This window comes from Nycticebus coucang, chromosome 1 (assembly GCF_027406575.1).
Source record: "Nycticebus coucang isolate mNycCou1 chromosome 1, mNycCou1.pri, whole genome shotgun sequence".
Lineage (NCBI taxonomy): Eukaryota > Metazoa > Chordata > Mammalia > Primates > Lorisidae > Nycticebus > Nycticebus coucang.
In genome coordinates this window covers 72,785,121-72,812,207 of record NC_069780.1, presented here as the reverse complement: position 1 = coordinate 72,812,207, position 27,087 = coordinate 72,785,121, and the positions used below count along the sequence as shown (strand labels likewise).

General features: G+C 34.5%; 1 protein-coding gene across 3 annotated transcripts in view; it reads left to right on the top strand.

The window, feature by feature from the left end:
- The window catches only part of TTC29 (tetratricopeptide repeat domain 29), a 248,458-nt gene that overhangs the window by 26,726 nt on the left and 194,645 nt on the right, over positions 1–27,087 (top strand). For 2 of the 3 annotated variants that reach the window (XM_053595489.1, XM_053595481.1), the window contains one exon: positions 18,393–18,616. In XM_053595489.1, coding sequence (XP_053451464.1) covers positions 18,393–18,616 — 224 coding nt within the window. The remainder of the gene's footprint in view (positions 1–18,392; positions 18,617–27,087) is intronic. The other variant, XM_053595498.1, reaches the window with a different exon arrangement.

The following is a 27,087-nucleotide window of genomic DNA, read 5'->3' as shown; positions in this document are numbered from 1 at the left end:
ACTGCAACAAAAAATAGCCAGGTGTTGTGGTGAGGGCCTGTAGTCCAGCTACTTGGGAGGTTGAAGCAAGAGAATCACCTAAGCCCAAGAGCTGGAGGTTGCTGTGAGCTGTGACACTATGGCATTTTACCGAGGGTGACAAAGTGAGACTCTGTCTCAAAAAAAAAAAAAAAAAAAAATTCTCTTCACATTGTCTCTAAGCTTTAGAAGCCTTAGAAGGTGTTCGGTCAGAGTAATTTCTAAGAAGCCTAAATATTGTAAGTATGTTGGGAAAACTTTGGCTCTTTCTTTAAGCAGGGAAATGAGATAATGTGACTTCATTTTAAAAGGATTGCTTAAGGCTGCTCTGCTTTGTGAGCATTTGCCTGGACAACAGTCTGAGTGAGAGATGGTGGTGGCTTGAGCAGGGTAGATGTAATGGAGATGATGAGAAGCGGTCTAATTTAGGATATATTCGGGTGATAGGGGAATCAGACCTTACCAACAGAAGGAATGTGAGAAATGAGTAAAGGGTGAAAGGAAAGATGACACCTCTGGACTGACCCAAGCAACTAAGGGAATGTCGTGCTCACTGCTGAGTCTCCAGCACCTCTAACATGTCCAGAAGATACAAAGCGCTCAGTAATTGCTATTCATTAAGGCCAAACACACCCCGGCCTATACCTACCTTCTCCAGTTTAATGTCTTCCCGTCCCACTTTGAAATTTATTATTTGCAAAAATAATAATCATGGCTAATATTTCTTGACCATTTACTGTTTCAGTGACTTATACATACTAATTAATTTAATCCTAGGAAAATCTTTAATAGTTCTTTTTATAGCTAAGAACTGATACATCGGGGCATTAACTAACTTTCCCAAGGTCAAGTAGAAGAGCTCAAGGGGACTTCAGCCAGTCTGTCTAGGACCCATCCTTGAACCATATTTCATTTGGCCTCTGAAGTTACTCAGGTCGACCTATGGGAACTATTTCTTTTTCATCTCTCAGCCTTAGGGCATATCCAGTCTCTTGGCCTAGAGTTAGTCTTCCCCTTACTCTTTCATGGCTAATTCTTACTCATTTTAAATGGCTCAACTATGTTACATAAACTTGCTAACCTCCTATAATATCCAGTATTCCTCCCATCATGGCACTCACAGCACTTCACTGTCATCGCTAGTTTAATTGTTTTCTCTACCAGACTATAAGCTTCAAGAGAGCTCAGGCCATGGCTGCTTTGCTCATATGTGCCTCCCTGATACTCAGGAAGTGCTTAGCCCACAGTGTGGGCAGATCAAAGAATGAGCACTCGTGATCTTTTATTCTTCCTTAGTCTTGTACATATGCTCTTAGTCTTGTACATATGCTCTGCTTGTGTACTTGGTAAGTTTTTATTTCTCTTCCAAGGTCTGTTTAATTATTTCTCACTCTGTGAGGCCTCTTTTGATCCATCTTCACCCACGTGGTAGAGTTCAGAGCTTCTGTTTGAATTCTCTCTTAACAACCATTTACAATCATGTCCAAGTGTTTTATTTTCCCCTCTTTATTACGTTTAGTGAAATATAGGTTGCGAGTCATTAGTAGGTGGTGATTGTGACCTACTAGTTTTGGGATCATGGCCAGCATTTAAAAAGTGGAAACAGAGTCTCGTAAAAATAGAATAGAAAAGAGTGCATTGCACAGAGGAAGGCTGACTACTGGGAAACTGCCAGGTATAATGGCATAGAGCATGGCTTTGAAAACCAGACTCCCTGGACTCAAATCTCAGCTTTGCACACACTAACAAAGTAACTGATTAACTGTGGATATGTTACTTCACCGTCCTGTCCCTCAGTTTCCTCATCTGAAAAAATAGGGATAATAATAACAGGGCTAGTTTCTTAGAATGGTTATGAGAATTAATTGATTTAATATTTCTAAAGAGACTGAAACATTGTGCATGTTGGAGCTTTTAAACTTTCATTTCATATATTTAGATATATTCGTTGTGTGCGTATGTGTGCGTGCATGTGTGTGTTGAATGGCAACATAAATGTCATGCTGTGAGTTACCATAAGGAATGGACTTTGCTCTAGACAGGGAGTCTTTGAAAGCAGGGCCTGTGTTTTATTCACCTTAACATGAAATAACACTCTTTTTCGTGCTTACTTTCTTTGTAGAATGGATTAGAGAAACTTAAAGTTAATACTTTGTACTGCACAGCTGTCAGATTATAAATAGAAATGAAAGGCAAATAAAAAAGAAGTAAATTCCACTAGAATTACTAGAAAGAAAGTTGCCATGAGAGCATGTTGTTTCACCATCAACTTCTGGGCAGACTAGGCAAAAAGAAATTATAATGAACCATGGAATTCTCACGACCTAATGACAAAACCTACATTAGTTCTTCAAGAGAGACTGGCTATTTCCCTGATACTAAATTCCAAAAGAAATTTATCATATGACCTTATACAAGAAAAATGGGGCATTATAATAGACCTTTGAACACTTAGTGAACAATAAAATCATTATTTAGACAGCTTATTATAAATGTTACATTTCTTGACCAAGTTTTATTTTAAGCATGATAGCAACAGGTAAAATAAATGAATGCCATGTGCTCTTCTCTGTTTTATGTGATCCTCACAATAGTCCTGTGAGCAATAGCCCATGTTATTACTCCCAGAGACCAAGGCTAAAGAGGGTAAGTACTTTGACCAACATAATCTTTTGTTATAAAGAAAGAGAAACAATGAGGTAGAAAACATAGCTCAGACAGAGGATGGAGTGAATAAGCTAGAAGAAAACGGGTGACATACATTAGAGATCCATTTTCAGATTCCTCCAGAATTGCCAGGACTGCCTGGATCTGGAACTTTCCCCCAACTTTGCAGCTATAAGGATTCAGTTCTAAAATCCTGATTCAGATTTCCATGAAATCTTCCTCCTTAAGCTTGTGTGAAACAGTATCTTATTCTATAATGAAGTAGCGAAAGAAATATTGTTGGATAAGAGAGGGAATTGTCTGCAGGTTAGTTTGGCTGAAGGTTTTTCCGCTTCAAGGTCAAGACAAAGCTGAATGGCTAAAGCTATGTCCTTTCCATGTTTGAAATGACAGTACAGAAGTACAAAAAGTCATACATTTTAGCATGATGAGAAAGGAGGGGAAAAAAATTGGAGAACTCAAAATTTTCAGAAATGTGCTTTTAGAAAGCAGAATATCGCTATGGATAAATTGTGACACTTCATAATGACAAAAAAAATTGGCTTATCAAGAGAAACCCAGAAGTCCAAAGTAAATGTCCACAAAATTGGCATGGTAAAATATGATTAAGCAGATGAAAGATCTTTATGATAATGTTAATATAAATTAATCACACGTATTAGCGTTAAGGAAATGATTAGGAAACTGATAATTAAATGCATTTAAGTATACTATTAAATGTAGAAAGGTAATGTAAAATAGGTGTATAGCATATGCTATATACCTATTTTCCCTGTATTATATAAAAGTATTAATAGGAAAAAAATAACAATATTTGTAAATCACCTGTCCTAAAAGCTTTCCCCTCAATTAAAATGCCATTTTTATTTAAATTCCAAATATATATTTGGTTTTATTGATTTATTTGCCTTTTCCTGTATAAGCATCACAACTCTTTTTATTAATATGGTTAAAAAATACATTTGTATGTCTAATAGTCTCCTTCCTTCTCCCAATCAAGTTTTCCTTGTATATTAACTGTTTTGTATGAAATTTAGAATTGTCAGGAGTTGGGAAAATATCATTGTGTTTTTTTTTAATTGGAATTACACTGAGTTTATACATTATTTTAGGAGAATTGGTATTGTTAAAATATTGAGTCTCACCGTAACAAGAACCTCCGGTTTCGATGGTGTTAAATAATAGCAGTGACAGCAGCGTCCCTTCTCTTTCCTGACCTTAGGGGAAACAGTTCTCAAGTATCCCAATCAGAAAACTTCTCGCCATAGGTTTTTGTTATATTCACATTACCAAGATATAGAATTTTTATTTTTTTTTAGTTTCTACTTTCCTTAATCACGAATGCCTTGCGAACTTTATTAAATAATTTTCTAGCATCTACTAAGATTATTATAAAGTTATTAGATTTTCTTATTTTGAACTATTATTGCAATTCTGAGTTAAAGCTACTTCATCATTACGATTTTTGTTAAGTTTTTTTTTTCCTGGTGTTTGTGTGTGCGTGTGCGCGCATGCATGGATTTTGCACCTAAATCCTCATGGTATTAAGCTGTGATTTTTATTTTCTTGTTCTGTACTTTGTGATTTTATAAAATGAAACCATTTGTACCTTTCTCAGTGGTCTGTAATAGTTTGGATGAGATGGAAATTTCTTATTAGTCAAAGTTTGGTAGAAGTCCTTGGAAAACCAAGTTGCTTTTCTCCTTTGGTGGGAGTGAGGCTCAGGGCAAAGGGAGTAGAAGTAGGCCATCTATTACAACTGGTCTCCTCAATCTTACACAGCCTGTTTTGATAACTGGTATTATTTTAGTAAGTGATTATTTAGAATTTTATATTTATTGCAATAAAATTTTAATGTGACATTTTCTAAGAAGGTTTAAATCTCTTCCATATCTATTGAAATATTTTATATATATCTGGGAGTAAATATAATGATGGGTAATAATAAGGTCTCTAGAATTAGACTGCCTGGATGGGTAGTGCAGCTCTCTTACTCACAGGTGTGTGATCTTTGCCATGTTAATTAAATTCTTAATCCACAGTTTCCTTCTCTATAAAATGTAGATAACAATAACAGTATCTATCTCATAAGAAATGTAAAGGTTAAGTAGAATAATTGTGAAGTATAGAGAACAGCGTCTCACACATCATTAAGCATATAATAATAAAAGTTAGCTGTTGCTGTAATTATAATAGAAGACTTTTTCATTTCTGGTACTGTTTTTGGTGACATCTGTTTTGTTTTTCTTGATTATACTTTCAAATATTTTTGTCTTTTCATGTAACCAGGTTTTTTTTGTTTGTTTGTTTTATGTTTTTTTTTTTGTCCTTTGACTTATTATTTTATGAATTTACCTTGGATATTTTCTTACCTGTTTTTTTTATTTGAGTTTATTTCATTATGTTGATTTTGTTAGGATTTTTCCACCAACAACCCAAGTTGAAAGCTAGCTTCTTCACATGTAACACTTGCTGTTGTTTTTCAACAAATGCACTTAAATTCATCAGCTTCCTTTTCAATACCATGATGACTTCTTCTCCCAGGACTTGATAAGTAGGCATTTTTTATCTTTCAAGTCTAAATGTGTAAGTATTTTCATAGTGGTTTCGCCTTCAGGCAATGAATAAAATAGAAATACATTTGTAAATTTCCAGGTAAATATTTTTTTTTTTCCTTTGAGAGGGTGATGCAGGGTTGGGGAGTGAATCTTTACTAACGCTTAGTGAATGTGCCCTGTGTGATATCTATTTGTGAAATTTCTGATATGGCTAGTGATTGGTCAAATTTTATAAATATCCCTTCTATGTCTGAAAAATAAGCATACTCATATATTTTCTATTTGTTTGGCAATTAATTCTATACAGAAAAACCTACCAGAATCAAATAATTAGCTTGAGCCTGCTATTTCAATCAAGCATATAATAATAAAAATTAGCTGTTGTTAACAACAGCTAGGCTGTTGTTATTCAAATATTTTCCTTTTACTTTATCTGTAAAGTCCTGAAAAAAAATTTAAAATCAATTTCTCACTATTCTGTTAAATTTATATATTTTAAAGCTATGTTAGGTGCATATTTTCCTATCTGCTATCTTTTTCAGTAGATTAGCCTATTTATGAATCTCTGATATTCTTATTGCCTTTAATTTATTCTGCCTGAATTGTATCTTGGCTAATATTAGTGGTGTTATGCAAGCTTTCCATCTGTTGGCATTTGCACTACTATATAAGACTACAAAATCATGACAAATCCTCTCTGCCTACTATGTATCTATTCTTTTTTTATATCATCTTCCCACAAATACTTCCTTTTGTTCTTACCATATCCTTATTAAAGCACATACTTGATTTTCTAATCCTATGTTCTTAACTATAACTAGTAGTTACTCAAATATTTCAGAGAGTTGCAATAAAATTGATATGATATCCTGAAAGACAAGGTATTTATACATAGATTTATATACAGGTGTTGTCTGCCCAAAGCATCAGAATGATCAATTTACTTTTTGTTTTATTCGTTTAGTTTTTACAGTCTGAAAGTTTGATTATGGCATACAAATAGTCTGTGAGAAATTCTGGCTTCACTGTTCGTATGTGCAGTGCACACCTTTTTAGTAACAGCCGTTAAAGAGCCTACGATAGGAAAGAGTCCTTACATCACTTATAGTTTGGTAGTTATTTTTTAAGCAATCAAGATGGATAGGAGAAAATATATTCTTACTTTTTTGATATAGGAAAGATTAAAATATGTTTAGTGAAATGATGAACTATAAAAACCCAAAGATGAAATGAGATCAACTACTGCCCTTAAACAGAACGTGACGGTTCTTTTAAGGTAAATCATACAGATTTCTCACCTAAGAAAGATAGAATATTTACATATATAGATATAGAGCTGGAATGAACCTAAGAATCATTTGGTTTTAATTATTTTTAATTTTATACAAAAGAAAGGGAGGATAAGAGTGTAGTTAAGTGAGTACCAATGAATGTTTTATAAAAGAGAAGCTTTGTAAGTGTGCAGTCTTTTTCTTACGACAAAATATCATTACCTCACTAGAAGAAATGTCACAATAAGAGAAATATACATGCAGTTTTTGTTATTTACCTTTACATTCTTTCCTGTTCCATTGCTGAAAAGAGCATGAATAATGTTTTCATTTTTAATTTACATGATTTTTCCCTTGTATTTTAAACATGTGACATTTCTCTTAAGTACTTGTCCTGTATATATTTCAATGTATGCTATTTTTATTGCCATAATTTTAATACATCTTAAATATTATAAGTGGATATATTGTTTGGCGGGAACATTAGAACATGTATCACAAAGCTATAGGTGTAAGAATCAATTGTTTGACTTTTCCCAAAGAAAGCTTCTTGTACAGTTGTTTAATGTGGTAGGTTTTCTTCTTGAAAAGGTTAAAAAAAGTTCTAATCAACTTTTGTACATTATGTAGAACTTCATTTTCTAAACTCTGCAAAAGAAAGTTTCATATTTAATGGGAAATCATGAATTATTCCATTTATTATCTACTTCCTCCTTTCAAAGACATGATCTGGATAAAAGGCGGGGTGAATAATTTCAAAAAAATACAATACATTTTTAATGGGAAGGTGCAAACTACAGATTCTCATGACTATTAGCAAGTGTAGAGGAAACAGAATTTTACTTGCAAAACTCGTCAAACTCTTGCAAAGATAAAATGTATGACATACTTGAGTAAAAAAAGAACACAGTGAGCTGAAGTTTTCTTTATAATACAACTTGTTTTTATTAAGTTTGGTCTTTATATTTTCCAGCTTTCCATTTTTACTAAAAGTTTGAAATGTGATATTTCACTAAATTTATAAGGAAAATTGATAATTCTTTTATTTATGTGATATACAGAGAACTGAAAGAAAAAATGTAAACGATACTATTTGAGGCAAAAATTGCTAAATTACAGAATTTCAGTAAATTTGGAGGATATCGCTGAATTATGTCTCAAAAAAGCAGAGTGAATTTATATTCTATGGCATTTTATGTCAGTAAAAATTATAAATATGAATTTAGGCAAAAGTATTCAGTTAATGAGCTAGTGTGATCATGTTAACATGTGTTTGGAATTCATTCGTAGGTACATGTTATGAAGTTCATTTTTTTGTTTTTTTGTCCTTTTGTTAGGTTTCGTATTATTTTAGGGAACAGACTATATCAGAATATATTACTTATTCAAATTTCTTTATTATTATAACTCAATTTAAAAACTAAGATTATTTTCAGGCTTGAATTTTCAGTTTTCTGATAGTTGAAAGTTCAGTGTAATTTGAAAAAGAAGAACTAGAAGCCATTTGATTGCCTCATTTAATCGAAGGTATTTGGACTCAAGTGTTGAAATACTTCCCCTGAAAAATTCTTTCTTAACAATGACACTCAATGTCATATCTTTTCATGTCTACTGTTTGGCTTAAAACATTTTTATTTGCAAAAATGTTTGAAATATCCACAAGGAGTTTGAAAATAAGAAGGCTTCATAAAATTTTTAATTGTAATTAATGTCATATGAGAAGATTTTCTTCTGCAGAAAAAATTTTTAAAAATACGTTTAGGTTTGAGATTTTATTAATAAAGAAAATGAATGATACTAAAATGCTATGTGACAGCTATGTGAGTAAATATTTTTTGGTTAAATTTTATATTGTCTGATGAACTGCATATTCATTGCTGATTGATGTTAATAGCTATACTTCAAATATTTGATTAAATTGGAATTGCTTGAGTAAGTCATTTTTAATAGAGTGTTACACATAAAAAATGCCTTGATATTATTGAGGAAATTATTTAAAGTTATTGTAAGGGTTATAGTCCTGTACTGTCTGCTAAATAACCATGCTTTTCTGTGTTATCTGGTAAGAATCATCAGTAAAAATTCTACTTAATTTATAAACATTTGTTGATCAGAGAAAAAATGACTGCCTTTAATGCAAAACATTGGTTCAAAAAAACTGAATCTATGAAATAATTTTTGTGACATTCTACACAAATATTTCATATATCTTAAGATAAAAATCACCCGTGTTGAAATGAATTCTTATTGCATTAAGAGAATTTTTGCTCCCATCCAAGTACTAACCAGGCCCGACCCTGCTTAGCTTCCGAGATCAGACGAGATCGGGCGCGTTCAGGGTGGTATGGCCGTAGACTTTACATCCTTCGTATTAACCTGGATGGACGTGGAAGATATTATTCTTAGTAAAGCATCACAAGAATGGAGAAGCATGAATCCTATGTACTCAATTTTGATATGAGGACAATTAATGACAATTATGGTTATGGGGGGGGAAACAGAAAGAGGGAAGGAGGGAGGTGGGTGGGGCCTTGGTGTGTGTCACACTTTATGGGGGCAAGACATGATTGCAAGAGGGACTTTACCTAACAATTGCAATCAGTGTAACCTGGCTTATTGTACCCTCAATGAATCCCCAACAATAAAAAAAAAAAAAAAAAAAAAAAAGAGAATTTTTGCTGATCAAATTTTAAGTATTTTAAATATTCATTGAAAGAGTTGTATTAGTAATAGTACTATTTATAAAATACTGTGAGGTAAACTTTATTGCTTAATTGTTATTATTATTCGATTTTTTAAAAAGAATTAAAGGTTGAGCTTGGGTTAAATAAATGCTATTTTTTCAATTTATGTACTATATATATGCTCACACACGTATACATACATATATATACATGCTTTTAAAATGTTAAAAGTCTGACTATGCTTTCCAACTTTTATTATTAGATAATAAAATTTGCATTTTTCAAAAATATACACCAAAACTTAGCACATGTTACAGTTTTTGCTAAAGATGCAAAATTAGTAAACTTATAGCTGTTTAGATAATTGCATAAAAATTCTATTCCATACTATCCTAGAGGGTAGGTTTTATTTATTTTTAAATTATCAGTTTAGTCCCACTGTCTAAACTGAATCTAAATCTAAACTGAAACAACACAATCCTACTAGATTAATATTTATATTCTGATTTATTGGTAACATTTTTATCTTGATTACTTTTTTGAATTTATACTATTAAAGGTGATATCACAATTATCTGAATAGCAATTTTAATGAAATTTTCATTAAACACAATGCATGCATTATTGTGTTTCTCCAGGAAATTAAAATGTAACATATTTCAATCTTTGTAAGAAGAGTCTTAAATAAAATTGTAGTAATATCTAAAGCATGTAAGGGTACAATATAAATATAGCATAATATTTATACTTTCAAAATTATTTTATTTTCTCTTGAAGCAAATATAACTTAGACATTTTGCAAAGAATATCAAGATTGTTGTAATGGTTATGATATTAAAATTCTTACTAAAATGATTAGTCATAACTGCAATCATATTGTAAGGAGAGCTTTTTTATTAAAATGTATGTTATGCTGTACATAAGCTGCAATTATTGTATTATATTCATTATATGCTGATTATTCTTTAAGGAGTTTCTGAAATGTTTAGGAGAAATAGATAATAATGTTCATTTTAATGACTAATTATAATAAGATAGATTCTCTTGATCTAAGTATAATAAATTCTCTTTTTTGAGATACCTTGTAATGGTTAAATTATGTGATATAGAAAATAAACAATAATAATCCAGTTATTTATGATTGGTGGCTTACTGCAATGCAAAATAAATTTGTATTAGAGAAAACATCATAATTTAAAAGTAGATTTATATGCATATTACTTGGATTAATAACAATTATTCATTAAATGTATGTGTGTTTACCTCTAAAATATCTTTCTCATTTTCCCAACTATGAAAATTTGGTGATTAGAAAAATGTTAATTTCTGATACACCACCTGCCCTATTTACATTTTTAACAGTTGAATATTTGCTAATTGATCTCATAGACGGCTACATGTTTTGTTGTTACCAGATGGATGAGATAGAATACCGTGCATAACTTTACATTTATCTTCTTTGAGTGTCAACTTATTTGCATATCAATTAAAATAATATCTATATTAGGATGGATAATGCAAGTTATCAAATTTACATGATGTAACTGCAGTTTGCTAAATTTCCAGTAGATGCCCCCAGAGACCAGTCAACTCATTGGAAATCCTTTAAATTTAAAAAGGCCTTTTCATATTGAAACTTTTTTCCTTGATTTTTTTTTCCTTGATTCATTTTGAAGTACATAGGAAATAAAGAATTCCAAAATTCTTAACTCTCCAATGTTCATTACTATACACATATATGTATGAGTAATGACAGTGTAATTCTTAATCATTATTAATCAACATTATGACTAATAATTGTTAAAAACCTAAATGTGTAAAATTAAGAAAAATGTTTTTAGTTTTCATTGTAATTACATTTTTAAAGTAAAGTCATTTGAAGCACCTTTTTCTTTTTTCTAACTTCTCTCTCGTTATACACTTATGTGACTAGAGAAATGCTGTTTATTATGTTAGCTTTTGGGGGAAAAAATTACCCTCTTTACAAAAAACTAGAAAGCATATTCAAGTAACTTATATGATTTTTATCAGTTAGTATGTGTATGTCAAGAAAGACTTTTTTCCATTTAATTAAAGTTTACATAATATCTGCCTACACTGGAAAGTGTGGGTAAAGATAGTGCTTCATTTTATTCCAAGGAAATTATATTAGCTGAGGCTACTTAAGTATTAATTTAAGTCAATGTAATTATCCCGTAGGTGATTCCAATAACATTTATCCCTACAATATGAATGTGGGACTGCTATAACTGACACGTAGATAAGCCACTAGTGACTTATAAATATTAACTTAATAAAATAAAAGTATTATCATTACTTTTGATTCAATATTATGTATGTCTCGAGTTTATCTTTGCCATATTAAATAATCTTATGATCATATTTTATTTTCATTGAACTGCTTTTGAAATATTTTAGTGAATTTGAAACTTCCTCTTGGTATCATAATTTCAGTTCATCCTATGAAAAAATATGTTAAATATATTAATCACATATTTGAATAGGTGGTAATGCCTTTACTTCTAAAGTTCACCTAATAATTAACATAAAGACCTGCCAAAGGACATTTATATTAGTCATTAGATATATTAGTTTAGATGCCAAGAGAGCAAAATAAGTTATCATATTTATTCATTCCATCTATTCATCTTTTTATCCTGTTAAATGTTTGCTTTCATCAGTGTTTTTCCTGTTATACTTTATGCCTTGAGAGGGAATCACATCTGCAAAGGGTGACAGAAAAAAGTATACACATTTTAAGAAAGGAAAAAACGGTATTAAAATTATAATAAGCAAGTCGCATTTGACTTCTGCAATTGCAGGAGGTTCAGGATACAATATACAACTTAATGTTATTGGCGTATACTGTTACAATTTTAATACAGTTTTTTCCTTTCTTAAAATATGTATACATTTTCTTGGCACCGTTTGTGTTTAATTTGCTTTTCGTGGATGCTCCTGGCTGTCTGCTCCCTAATTTAAGGAGATGGATTCTCTGGGGCGGCCACAGAATGATACTAATCTCTTTGCCAATCCAACATAAACCTGGATTACCAGGAGAGAACGACTCCCAAACCAGAGTTACATTGTAATTGTCAAATTATGACAAATCCCTAAACAATCAGTGCAAACAAACAGAACATTGTGTGGAGAAGGACAAGAAAAAGCAACAGACCGTGCTATGGTAAGAGACAGCGTGGGGAAGAGGAAAGAATTCAAAATTTGCAACCGGAGAGAGCTGGGCGTGGATTCCAACTCTGCCCCTTATTAATTTGTATGGCTGTGGGCAATTCACAACCTCACTGAAAAGAGTTTTCTTTTTATTTGTAAAAATGGAAGTAGTACTTTATAGAGGTATTGTGCCAGTTCAAAATGATGTCTACATAGTGCCTGACACATTGTGGATGCTCTATAAATAGTAGCTATTCTAAATAGTTTAAGGTAGAATTTTAAAACGATATACTATGTCCCTGGCTGTTTAGCAGTAAATTCCCCTTTCTCGGCATCACCACGCATCCAGCTCCGAAGGAGTCATGTCAAATCGTTGTTCAGTTTTACTGTCAGTTTCTAGTTGTTTTTTTTTTTTTAATCTCTAATTTTGGGGGGAGATTTTGACATAAAGGTAAATTGAACAAAATCTCCATTAAATAATAACTTTAAATGTCAATAAAACCCATATGAAATGTACGACTACTTAATTACATTCTTAAATTCATTCTTCTCAAGATGCATCCCTTATCCCACTACGGCCTCAGATATCTGCTGAAGCAAAGGTCCCCTAGGATTCAGATTTACAGATATTTCGTATGTCCATGAATGTCACAACTTTTGCCTTTGTGAATGGCATTTTTGTTTTGGGGGTCGGGGGGGGTCAGGCAAACTACCTCAGTTTCCATTATATTAAATCTCTCCGTAAGTTTTACCAGAATTCTCAATTTTCATACACTGTAGTGGCTTCAAGTCAAGACACTTCTTCCGATGCATGAAAACAGTATTTTTTAATCTGGACTGATATTCATAAGTGTCATAATGTGCAAATTAAACCAAAGACTAAACATTTTATGGCCAAATGAAATAATGGATTTTGTTTTGCTTCTATTTCTATGTGTGTTTTAAAAATACTCCGTTCCATAAAGTAAGTGAACTTGACCCATGGTCCTCTGTTATGAGACATAAACCTGAGAAATTAAAATGCAGTGGTAGCAATTGATGTATATTTTTATTTCTAGATAGCCAGTTCTTTTTAATAAATGAAGATTTTCTTGTTAAAAGAAATAACTCACATTATCTATGAGAAGTTAAATGGGAATCTATTTAGTAATTGCTGCAATTGTTCTTTTATTCCCTCAAATATTAGTAGTGACACTGTAGTGAGGGCATAGCTTGTATGCATGTGTGTGCACACAAGTATGTGAATAAAATAGAATGTCATCATCATTACACGTGCATATTTAAATACATTTCTATGGGTAATATCTTCTGTAAAGAATGATCTTTTAAAAAATTACTAGAAATTTAAAAAAATGATATTAGTTATATTTCATGGGTGCTGTGAGCCTGAAAGATATCTTGGAAATAATTTTGGTCCAGCCCTTTCTGAATCACTTAGTGTTCTATGATCCCAAGCAGCAGAAACTGATTCTGACTAAATTAAATGGAAATGATTTTATTGAAAGGATTTTAGGTAGCTAGGGGAATTTAGAGGATAACCTAGAGCAGAAGAAAAAAGCCAGACCCTGGCCGCTAGAACATACGTACACGGGTAGGAAAAACAACTTGAGAGTCTTGTCAAGACCTTGCTGCCAGATGATTGGAACTTCAGCAACTTGCTACCATGCCCTTGTGTTGCTGGCCTCCGGGTATCAAAATGCTGGGAGAGACCAGTTGGCTTAATTTGGGTCACTATTCCACCCAATGGCAAGGGAGTCCTGGCTAGTGAATTCTGGTTGCACCAAGACTACACACAACATGGGATTGATAATTTCCAAAAGTATTTTGGGGGTACTGCCCACCCCACCCCACCCCCATAAAAGTGGAGCTAGACGCTGTGTGGACAGATAATGTCCAGAGAGTGATTTTCTGAATTTCTGTCCCAGTTGCACTGGAGCTGAGACTGCCTCCTACCTACCCTACCTAGCGTTGACTTTAATTCTTTAAAGTCCATGTTTTCATTTGTATCTATTTATCATTGTCTTGATTTTTGCCCTAGCATGCCTTTTTCACTGATAGGAAGACATGCAGGCAGCCAAGGCATAAACACACAAAGGTGGCCAGGATAGATTTCCAGCCCCTTGTCCTCCGAGGCCCCTGCGCCAGCCGCCCAGCTGCCTTCTACGCTACCACTTGGATGTCCCCTCAGGCTCCTCAACCTGAAGTTATCCCAACTCAATTCGTGATCTTCCCTAACCTGTTCAGCTTTTGGTGTTCTCCTCTTTAACAAATTACCAATTACCCGACCCCCAAACCTGGTCGTCATCCTCCTTCCTCCATCTCCTTCACCCTTGGCATCCATCGAATCACCTGGTCATAGTTTGTTTTTTTTTTCTAATTTCCTAATGATGTTTGAATCCATCCACTTCTATTGTCCTACTCTCGCCCTGCTGCCCTGTTCCTGGCCCAGATACCTCCCCTCTCCATGACCACCAGAGTCTCCATCTCTTCCCTCTGCTTCCAGGTTCGCCCTCCTCCCATCCCCCCTCTTGGATCAGGTATGAATTTCAGAGTCACAGACTCAAGAATACTAAATTGAAAGTCTTTATTTTTTTTATAACTTCATTTTAATTCCTGGCCCTGAGCCTTGATCCTCCCTAGTGTAAAAATCTAGTCTTGTCACTCTCAGTTAAAGTCAGTCCAATTCGGCAAGTTTTCAGGTTATTCAAGTTTTTAAAGCCTCTTCCCCTTACCCTCTTGTCCTCTGTAGAGACAGCATCACACCGGTGGGGGTGCTGCAGGGGAGTGGAGTTACTAGATTCAACAAATAAAAATATAAGACATACAGTTCAATCTGAGGTTCAAAAATAAGAAACTTAAAAATTAACAATATAAGGTATGTTCCATGCAACATCTGTGACTTGCTAATACTAAAAGACTCTTAGCTGTTTATCTGACATTCAAATTTAACTGGGCATCTTGCATTTTATCTGACAACCCTGGGGTGGGCAGACAGCAGCATTTACTTTGAGATCTTGAACTGGGATCTTGTAAGTTGTCACTGTGTTTGCCTATCCAATATCCATTACTCCCTCTTCTTTGCTAACATAACTCCAGTTTTGTTTTGGGCAGTAATGTGCCCAAGGGGAGGACGGCTGTTTGTTTTACCAGATTCCTTGCAGAAAGGAGGGTAGGGCATGAAACACAGTTCTGGCCAGTGGGAAAGCAGAAACCCACTAGTAGTTGCAGGAATATTTTTGTTTTTTCCCCAAAGAGAGCAAGACACAGCCAATGCCATCCCACTTTGCCCTTTCTTCTTTCCTTGAATGTGGACATGATGGCTAGAGCTGTGGCAGCCTTGTAGCTACCAACAGGGGTACAGCAGGGGAAAAGGTCAAGACGATCCCAGAGATGTGGGTCTTGAACTTACCAGGCCACTAAACCAAGGTCCTCAGGTGCCTACCTTTAGGAAACATATAGAAACCTCTGTCTTTTCATGGCACTGTGAAGCACTTTTTCTCCTAGTGAATCTCTCATGCACTTGATCCATCTTTATTCTGCCAGCTCTGGGGATGTGCTGGCCTGCCCCCATCAGGGGCTTCCCAGTGCTGCTCATCTCAGAGTCGGAGCTGCATCCCCCTTCGCCCTTCAGCAGGCAGCCCATGACAGCCTTTAACACACATCCCCTTGCCATACCGAGGTGACATTGTGACAGATGTGTATCAGCCCTCTCTTTACAGCAACTTTTGGGTCACACATGGAGCCCACTGGAATATTGTGGCATTCAAGGGCTGTGGGAAATTACAGGGCTAATTCTGATCCTTTCTGCCTAGAAAGCCTACTCAGTGACTTTTGGCCCTTTCCATGCCCTGTGCAGGGGAGGTGAGGAGGGAGATACTGGTCATCCTCCTGCTTTCAGCAATTACAGATGGAAGCTAGACACAAATGTTCCTGCTGATGGATCCCCCCGGATTGCACAGGATGGTGGTTCTTGTTCTCCTCCCTGCCCTCCTCCGGCATTTGACTGGAGAGGGGAGGGGCTGAGGATATGGCCTCACACGGCTTCTAGCTGCCTTGTTCTCCACACTCCCCTCCTCTGTCTCAACTGGAGGGCAAGGATGAGTGAAAACTGCTATTCCTTTTCTCTTCCCTGTTTCAAATATTTCTTCCTCTCATACTAAATAGTGGCTTTTAATTTTTTGACCTAGGAATTTCTTGATTTTTGTTTTGAGCTAGTCCTGTGACAGTCTGGCTGCGGGATGGGGGAAGGTTGCAGTTTGGCTGGGACACTCCTTGCAGATGGTTTTCTGAAGTGCGGTTTCATTGTGTCAGTTCCCCAACTCTTAACTGTCCATTGGCTCTATCTCCCTCCTAGCTTGGAGTCCAGACTTCTCACCACTTCTTTTCCATGAGGTCTCTTCATGATCTGAGCCCTGCATTTTTTGTTTGTTTGTTTCAAATTTCATCCCTCACCACTCTCCTGCTCACTGCTTTTAATTTATTTTCTTCTACACCTAAGCTAATTCACTGGATGAGAAACTCTTGGCAGATGGAATTTGGGCATTTTAGTTCAGTTTTGCTTTATCTTTTGCTTGTTTTTTAAACTTGTTATGTAAATCTAATGCATAGCTAAGAGTTGAAAACCAGAAGTGCAGGATCTTACATTTCCCAGAGTTGTTACATACATAATTTCATTTGGTTCCTAGAAGAATCTCGTGATGTAGGTACAGCATATATTAATACATATATTTTACAGATGAGAAGAAATTAGTTCCAGGGAGATTAGGTAAATCTGGGCTGAAGCTCAGATATTCTGACTAGTTCTGGGCTGTTTCCACCCCACACTAAATTTTTATTGCCAGTAGTATCATATCATGTCAGTTGTTTTAAGTATATAATTGTCTCCTTTTTAAAAAATGAAATATAGGGCGGCGCCTGTGGCTCAGTCGGTAGGGCGCCGGCCCCATATACCGAGGGTGACAGGTTCAAATCTGGCCCCGGCCACACTGCAACCAAAAAATAGCGGGCGCCTGTAGTCCCAGCTACTCAGGAGGCTGAGGCAAGAGAATCGCTTAAGCCCAGGAGTTGGAGATTACTGTGAGCTGTGTGAGGCCACGGCACTCTACCGAGGGCCATAAAGTGAGACTCTGTCTCTACAAAAAAAAAAAAAAAAATGAAATATAACATAATTAATATAAAGCTATATCTTTTGGCATGTAATTGTTTGTTTTGCATAGTAATGGCCACCACACAGCTTTTATCCCATAATCCCGTTTATTATCTGTATACAAGTTTTCATCATTTGTAATTATTTATCAATTGTTTATTTGTTGGTTGTTTTCTCCTGTTAGAATACAAACTTCACAAAAGCATTGAACCTATTTGGTTTAAGTGCCTGACATTTACTAAGAAGCTCAATAGCTGTTTGTTGAGTGAATATTCATTTGCCACTTTATCTCCTTGCATTTGATTGAAGTTAGAAGAGAATTATTAATCTAACAAACCATTAACTTAATTCTAACTGAAGCTTATGTTTAAAACATATTTAGTGATAGACTATGATCAACATTTTCTGTGTGAATTAACAAATGATGAATTTCCATAACATGCAGTAAAACTACCTAATACAAAGAGTACATTGTTTTTTCGTATTAAGTGGCATGTTTGGTTTTTGCTTGGCTTGTTGGGGTTTTTTTGTTTGGGTTTTTGGAGTTTTTTTAGTGAGAGGCTGGTGTCAGTATTTTTGAGTATTGTCTGTCAACTAGCTTATTTGTCCTTATCAAAGGAAGCACACATCTAGAACTGATATGTTTATAATGCAATTTCATTAAAATTATTGTATTTAGATAGCTCTGGGCATCTTTCATTAAACTGAAGTTGTTCAATTATAAGTGTTTGGGCGAAGATCTCTTGATAGTTTTCAGCACTACCACTGAGGGGAAAAAAGGCAACACGATTCAATCTTTAATTATGAGAGAATGAATACACCATGAAGACTGCAAGGATTAAAATAAAGGTTTGAGTGTTCTGATTCTTTTTCCCAGTTACAGGAACTCGTACAAGAAGAACATCTGTGTGGACATGCTGCGAGATGGTTATCACAAGTCCTTCACCGAGCTCTTCGCTCTGATGGAACAGTGGGATGAGCTGAGAGAGGCTGCAAGACTCAGGTCCCTCAGCTGGTTGCAGAAGCCCCTAGAGGAGCAGCCTGATAAACTGGATCACTTCTACCACTACCTGACCAGGGCCGAGGCCGCTGAGAGGGAAGGTGAGTGATGGGACTGTGAACAGTGCATAGGGACTCTGGACCGGCCAGCGCCTGAGGGAAGATTCCAGATGTGTTTATGTATGAATTTGGAGCATTAAGATAACTTAGCCCAGTTCAACCTCATCAACTAAGTCATTCAGGGAATGAATGATAAGAAACACTGCAATGCAAGGCTGCCCAGAAAAGGGGCATCCTAGCCCGATCTAATTAGTTATTCTAACCCCCACTCAGCACCTAATAACATCTCCAGAACTTTACAGGGAGTTAAAATCTTTCATAACATTGTTTAAACTATTTCCATAGTTTTTCTTTACATTAAAATCTGAAAATTGACCTTCACTGAGGAGATAACTTTTAAAGAGTGATACATCTAAAAATTACACTGATTTCCTTGCATTTATGTAGTGGACTATGAAAGTTTTATCAAGAAGTCCTACTACTCTGAATCAGAAAAGAAGGATGGAGGGAGGAGGGTGGGGCCTTAGTGTGTGTCACATTTTATGGGGGCAAGACATGATTGCAAGAGGGACTTTACCTAACAATTGCAATCAGTGTAACTGGCTTATTGTACCCTCAATGAATCCCCAACAATAAAAAAAAAAAAAAAAGAAAATTCATCTTAGGGAATAGTAAAAAGACATGAAAAGCCTGTCAGTTACAATTGTGCATAAAGTTGTTGATTTTATATTTTCAATGATATCATTTCAAATAAATTCCTTTCTTCGTATTCTAAAATTTTCCACAAAGTTTAATATATGCATCAAATCTTGAAGAAAATATTTTAATCCCTGTAAAAATTAGATTGATATTATTGTCGTAAGTGTTTCTTAGGTACATACTGGGGATTGGTCATATATAATCAAAGAAAAAATGAAAATGCTAAAATTTGGTGTTCTAAAATATTTTTTTCTCCAACTTTTTGGGTGAAAATACTACAAGATTCAAAAGTTCAGACCCCATTATGACAATGTCTATATTTCATTTCTGGCTTTTGTTTGAGAAAATAGAGTATTGACAACTTTTTGTTATATAATGCTGCCAGAAGAAAATTAATAAAAAATTAATGAAAACAACATGAGAGGGGCTCTATAGTGGGGTCAATGCATATTTTCCATTAGGTTATGACCTGACTTAAGAATATGAGATATATAAAATTTTGAACAACAAAATAAGTGAACTAGGGTGTGTATGTGTGTGTCAAGGGATAAGGAGTGAGATGGGAGGTGGTTCTTTATGTTGTGAAAAAACACTTGGGAGGCTGAGGCAAGAGAATCGCTTGAGCCCAAGAATTTGAGGTTGCTGTGAGTTGTGACGCCACAGCACTCTACAGAGGATGACATAGTGAGACTCTGTCTCAAAAAAAAAAATGAGTAATGAATAAATTTGTAGAATTTGTGGCTGATACAACACTGTAGGTTTTTTATAATGCCATTTTTTATTTCTAATAGTCCCAAGTAGCTGGGACTACAGACACCTGCCACACAATGCCCATCTATTTTTTGGTTGCAGTTGTTATTGTTGTTTAGCAGGCCCAGGCTGGGCTCAAACCTGACAGCCTCGGTTTATGTGGCTGGTGCCCTACTCACTGAGCTACAGGTGCTGAGCCACATTAGTCATTTTTTTAAGTGGAATATTATATGCACTATTTTAAATAGAAGCTTTCATTTGAGATAGTATATATATGTATATATATATATGAGCCAAATATGTCACTTGTCATAAAGTGTCATAAATGTGAGCCAATTTGTCATAAAGAATTTTTAACTATATGGAAACTAAACTGTTGAAGGTAAAAAACATTATAAATTATTTAATTTACAATCTTTATTAATGAAAAATTACTGTATGTATGAGTAAAAATGTTTCTCCAATTCCAAAAATTAACAAAATCCAAATATCCAATGTCTTACATGTGTGGTAAGAATCCTAAAAGAAGTTATTTTTCATGATGAGATCTCAATTATTAATATCTATGCACCCAACCAGAATGCACCGCAATTTATAAGAGAAACTCTAACAGACATGAGTAACTTGATTTCCTCCAGCTCCATAATCATTGGGAGATTTCAACACTCCCTTGGCGATCCTCCAGAAAAAAGCTGAGCAAAGAAATCTTAGATTTAAACCTAACCATCCAATATTTAGATTTAGCAGACATCTACAGAACATTTCATCCCAACAAAACTGAATACACATACTTCTCATCAGCCCACGGAACTTACTCCAAAATTGATCACATTTTAGGTCACAAGTCTAACCTCAGTAAATTTAAAGGAATAGAAATTATTCCATGCATCTTCTCGGACCATCATGGAATAAAACTTGAATTGAGTAACAACAGGAATCTGCATACCCATACAAAAACATGGAAGTTAAATAACCTTATGCTGAATGATAGCTGGGTCAGAGATGAGATTAAGAAAGAAATCACCAATTTTTTGGAACAAAACGACAATGAAGACACAAACTATCAGAACCTCTGGGACACTGCAAAGGCAGTTCTAAGAGGGAAATTTATAGCACTGCAAGCCTTCCTCAAGAGAACGGAAAGAGAGGAAGTTAACAACTTAATGGGACATCTCACGCAACTGGAAAAGGAAGAACATTCCAACCCCAAACCCAGTAGAAGAAAAGAAATAACCAAAATTAGAGCAGAATTAAATGAAATTGAAAACAAAAGAATAATACAACGGATCAATAAATCAAAAAGCTGGTTTTTTGAAAAGGTCAATAAAATAGATAAACCTCTGGCCAACCTAATCAGGAAAAAAAGAGTAAAATCTCTAATATCATCAATCAGAAACAACAAAGACGAAATAACCACAGACTCATCAGAAATCCAAAAAATCCTTAATGAATATTACAAGAAACTTTATTCTCAGAAATATGAAAATCTGAAGGAAATAGACCGATACTTGGAAGCACGCCACCTTCCAAGACTTAACCAGAATCAAGTGGAAATGTTGAACAGACCCATATCAAGTTCAGAAATAGCATCAACTATACAAAACCTCCCTAAAAAGAAAAGCCCGGGACCAGATGGTTTCATGTCAGAATTCTACCAAACCTTTAAAGAGGAATTAGTACCTATATTACTCAACCTGTTCCAAAATGTAGAAAAAGAAGGAAGACTACCCAACACGTTCTATGAAGCAAACATCACCCTGATCCCCAAACCAGGAAAAGACCCAACAAGAAAAGAAAATTATAGACCAATATCACTAATGAATATAGATGCAAAAATATTCAACAAGATCCTAACAAACAGAATCCAGCAACACATCAAACAAATTATACATCATGACCAAATCAGTTTTATCCCAGGGTCGCAAGGCTGGTTCAATATACGTAAATCTATAAATGTAATTCAGCACATAAACAAATTAAAAAACAAAGACCATATGATTCTCTCAATTGATGCAGAAAAAGCTTTTGATAATATCCAGCATCCCTTCATGATCAGAACACTCAAGAAAATTGGTCTAGAAGGGACTTTTCTTAAACTGATAGAGGCTATCTACAGCAAACCCACAGCCAATATCATATTGAATGGAGTTAAATTGGAATCATTTCCACTCAGATCAGGAACCAGACAAGGCTGCCCATTGTCTCCATTGCTTTTCAACATTGTAATGGAAGTTTTAGCCACCGCAATTAGGGAAGAAAAGGCGATCAAGGGTATCCATATAGGGTCAGAAGAGATCAAACTCTCGCTCTTCACAGATGATATGATTGTGTATCTGGAAAACACTAGGGACTCTACTACAAAACTCCTAGAAGTGATCAAGGAATACAGCAGCGTCTCAGGTTACAAAATCAACATTCATAAATCGGTAGCCTTTATATACACCAACAACAGTCAAATTGAAAAAGCAGTTAAGGACTCTATCCCATTCACAGTAGTGCCAAAGAAGATGAAATATTTGGGAATTTACCTAACAAAAGACGTGAAAGATCTCTATAAAGAGAACTATGAAACTCTAAGAAAAGAAATAGCTGAAAATGTTAACAAATGGAAAAACATACCATGCTCATGGCTAGGAAGAATCAACATTATCAAAATGTCCATACTACCCAAAGCAATATATAATTTCAACGCACTCCCTATTAAAGCTCCACTGTCATATTTTAAAGATCTTGAAAAAACATTACTTCGTTTTATATGGAATCAGAAAAAACCTCGAATAGACAAGACATTACTCAGAAACAAAAACAAAACAGGAGGAATCACACTACCAGACCTCAGACTTTACTACAAATCGATAGTGATCAAAACAGCATGGTATTGGCACAAAAACAGAGAAGTAGATATCTGGAACAGAATAGAGAACCAAGAGATGAATCCAGCTACTTACCGCTATTTGATTTTTGACAAGCCAATTAAAAACATTCAGTGGGGAAAAGATTCCCTATTTAACAAATGGTGCTGGGTGAACTGGCTGGCAACCTGCAGAAGACTGAAATTGGACCCACACCTTTCACCATTAACTAAGATAGACTCTCATTGGATTAAAGATTTAAACTTAAGACATGAAACTATAAAAATACTAGAGGAGAATGCAGGGAAAACCCTTGAAGAAATTGGTCTGGGTGAGTATTTCATGAGGAGAACCCCCCGGGCAATTGAAGCAGCTTCAAAAATACACTACTGGGACTTGATCAAGCTAAAAAGCTTCTGCACAGCTAAAAACACAGTAAGCAGAGCAAGCAGACAGCCCTCAGAATGGGAGAAGATATTTGCAGGGTATATCTCTGACAAAGGTTTAATAACCAGAATCCACAGAGAACTCAAACGCATCAGCAAGAAAAAAACAAGGGATCCCATCGCAGGCTGGGCAGGGGATTTGAAGAGAAACTTCTCTGAAGAAGACAGGCGCACGGCCTTCAGACATATGAAAAAATGCTCATCATCTTTAATCATCAGAGAAATGCAAATCAAAACTACTTTGAGATATCATCTAACTCCAATGAGACTAGCCTATATCACAAAATCTCAAGACCAGAGATGTTGGCGTGGATGCGGAGAAAAGGGAACACTTCTGCACTGCTGGTGGGAATGCAAATTAATACATTCCTTTTGGAAAGATATATGGAGAACACTCAGAGATCTAAAAATAGATCTGCCATTCAATCCTGTAATTCCTCTGCTGGGCATATACCCAGAAGACCAAAAATCACAACATAACAAAGATATTTGTACCAGAATGTTTATTGCAGCCCAATTCATAATAGCTAAGTCATGGAAAAAGCCCAAGTGCCCATCGATCCACGAATGGATTAATAAATTGTGGTATATGTATACCATGGAATACTATGCAGCCTTAAAGAAAGATGGAGACTTTACCTCTTTCATGTTTACATGGATGGAGCTGGAACATATTCTTCTTAGTAAAGTATCCCAAGAATGGAAGAAAAAATACCCAATGTACACAGCCCTACTATGAAACTAATTTGGGACTCTCACATGAAAGCTATAACCCAGCTACAACTTAACAATAGGGGGAAGTGGGAAAGGGGGTGGGTGGGTAGAGGGAGGGGAATCGGTGGGATCACACCTGTGGTGCATATTACAGGGGTATTTGCGAAACTTGGTAAATGTAGAATGTAAATGTTTTGGCACAGTAACTGAGATAACGCCGGAAAGGCTATGTTAACCACTGTGATAAAAATGTGTCAAATGGTTTATGAAGTGAGTGTATGATGCCCCATAATCATATCATTGTATACAGTTATGATTTAATAAAAAAAAAAAGTTATTTTTCTTCACAGAGTAATTTATCGTATATTCATGATAAATAAAATCACATTTGTTAAATGGAACAAACTCACCTATAGCTCAGAATAACACTTTTGTAGGGTTATTTCCTACAAAATGCTCATGGCTTTTGCCTGGTTGAAATATAGAGAATTAAAATTATTGCAAAAAATATTATTGGAAATTCTTCAGCTGAAGGACATTAACTTTTGTATTGTCTTTTATCAAAAATTTAAATACTGTTCTTCATGTTTAACATGTGAACTTATTGGGGAAAATTTGTGATTTGAATTAGGAATGTCCTAGAAAATGGGATATGTACATTCACTCTTAGTAACTTGAATTAATCCTAAATCTTAAACATGTATGTACATGAAAGTCTAAAATACAGAAATCTCCTAAGAGTGTCTCAAGGTTTGATCCCATATGATCATGGTATTAGATACAATTATCCTGAAATAGCATCTCTCTGAGCATCCTCATTGCTTCTCATTGGAAAGACCATCACTCTAGGGTCACAATGAAGTTCATTTAATCAAAGCTATGGCACTAACGATAGTCATCTCAGGTCAGCCCTGTCTCTAGAGACTTACTCTAGAGACTTACTCTAGAGCAGTAACCTAGAGTTATTTAAATTACTTTACAAAACATCACTTGCTGTTCTGTAACAAAAGTGTGTTTAAAGTAAGCCAGTCAGTTCTTTTTGGATTATTTTTCATTTATTAAAGTGTTTCCTGATACATTTAATTATTTTTCATTTATTAAAGTTTATTCCTGATACATTTCTTATATTACCCATTATTGTAAATCATTGCTGTGCCATCTGTAACATTATGATTAGAGCCTTAAGCCCATGGGGCTGTAGAAGAGATGGCAATGATGGTAATGGGTAACCAAATCAATAGATAATTCAAACATTATTTACACCTGACTTTTAAATTATTGTCAAAGGTTGAGCAACAATTTTTTTGTAGTAACATTTGTATAAGATACAATAAATATATTCTACTCAAGAAAAGTTTCACAGGTATTTATAGATTTTATGCAAAGCAAAACAAAAATAAATTTCTGGGGAAATAAGTTTGAGAAAATAAAGCAGGTGAATTAACATGGAAATTAAGCAGGTCGATTTATTTCAGGACTTATCAGAGCCTTTAACATGCTAGTATATATTTCTTAGTTCACTGAAAGAGAAATATTAGCAAAAACATTTCTCACATTTATTTCAGCATGAAATTTTCCTTTTAAGAAGCATAATGAATGCTGGTCTAAGTAACAATAAATTTCACAATAAAATTGATTTTCATCTTCCAGTCCTACTGACAAATCAAGGAAGCGGTCTACAAGCAAGGAGGAAAGACTGCTTAAAATGTAAACAGTACATGCCATATTGTCCAAAGATCAAAACTGGAGTATATTTCTTTATACTTAATATTCTGAAAAAAATCTCCATTTTTTTGGTAGAAAAAGCTTAGCTGACAATTAATGTTTAAATATGGAATATTATTAGCTTATGTAACCCCTTCCTAAAAAATAACCCTACATGAAATATTAGGAATATTTTTATATTATAGCTAATTACTGAAAATAGAAAAATTATTTCAGGACTGTATATTTTTAAAAAATACTATATATGCTTTTATTAAAATTGAGGGTATGTAATGATTTACTTATTGGCTTCTGTAAGCAATAAGTCTCTAATCAGTATATATGATCAAGGATATAAAGTATTACAAAACAAATGTCAGTGCTCTTTTCATACTAGGTAGGAGGTTGGTTCATAATGGAATGATAAAGCAAAGAAGTTTCTGAGGTGAAAGTACTTGTTTTAAACAATTAACTCAGGTTACTTTCTCCTTTTCATCTAAGCTGTAACCTACTGTAGTGCCCTTAAAAAGCAGAACCCCTCACCAGAATTCCCAGTCCCTTCAAGTGTGGGGTGACCTTTTTTGGTTTTTACTTTGTTTCCTAAGTATAAAATTTATTTTGAGATAAATCATAATTTCTTATGGAATTATGAAGAAATATATGTAAAGGCATAGGTTTTAGAAATTTCTTTTGAAATGTTGGTGTGACTTATTTACAGTTCTTGAAAGCCATATTGTACTCAACCTGTTTCATTTCTCTGAGCCTTTTTATTTTAACCTGATAGATATATTAGTGAGAAATATTTTTAATAATAATAATAATCTTTTCATGAATATATGGATTGATTCTTCTGGCAGTATCAAGTAATTATTATATTATAAGTGAATTCTGATAATGATAGTTATTAAACAATTCTTGGACGTGTACCACATATTTGCAGCTGTACTTTCAGCATAAATGCAAAAAAGACATAAAGAGTATGGATTTGTTCATATTCACCATTAGAAAAATGAAGTTTAACAGGACTGAGGCACAGCTAATTAGCACACATTTTTGTTCAAGATTACTATTACAGTAGAGTTTAAAAGACTGATTGACAATTTATGAATACATTTCATATATAGAAATATATATGAGCACCTAATACATGTGTAATACGTAATCTGAGTGAAAGGATGACTAGTATTTATGCATTTTCAGCAGAAAAAAATACTCATGGAAAATAAAAACATCTACCCTTTTTTAATGTTGCTAAAAACTTATATGGCTAGAAACATTGCGAGAGAAATTATGGAGTTTATAGGGTTATCCTAATCATCATTTCTTATATTGGCCCCATGACTTTTTC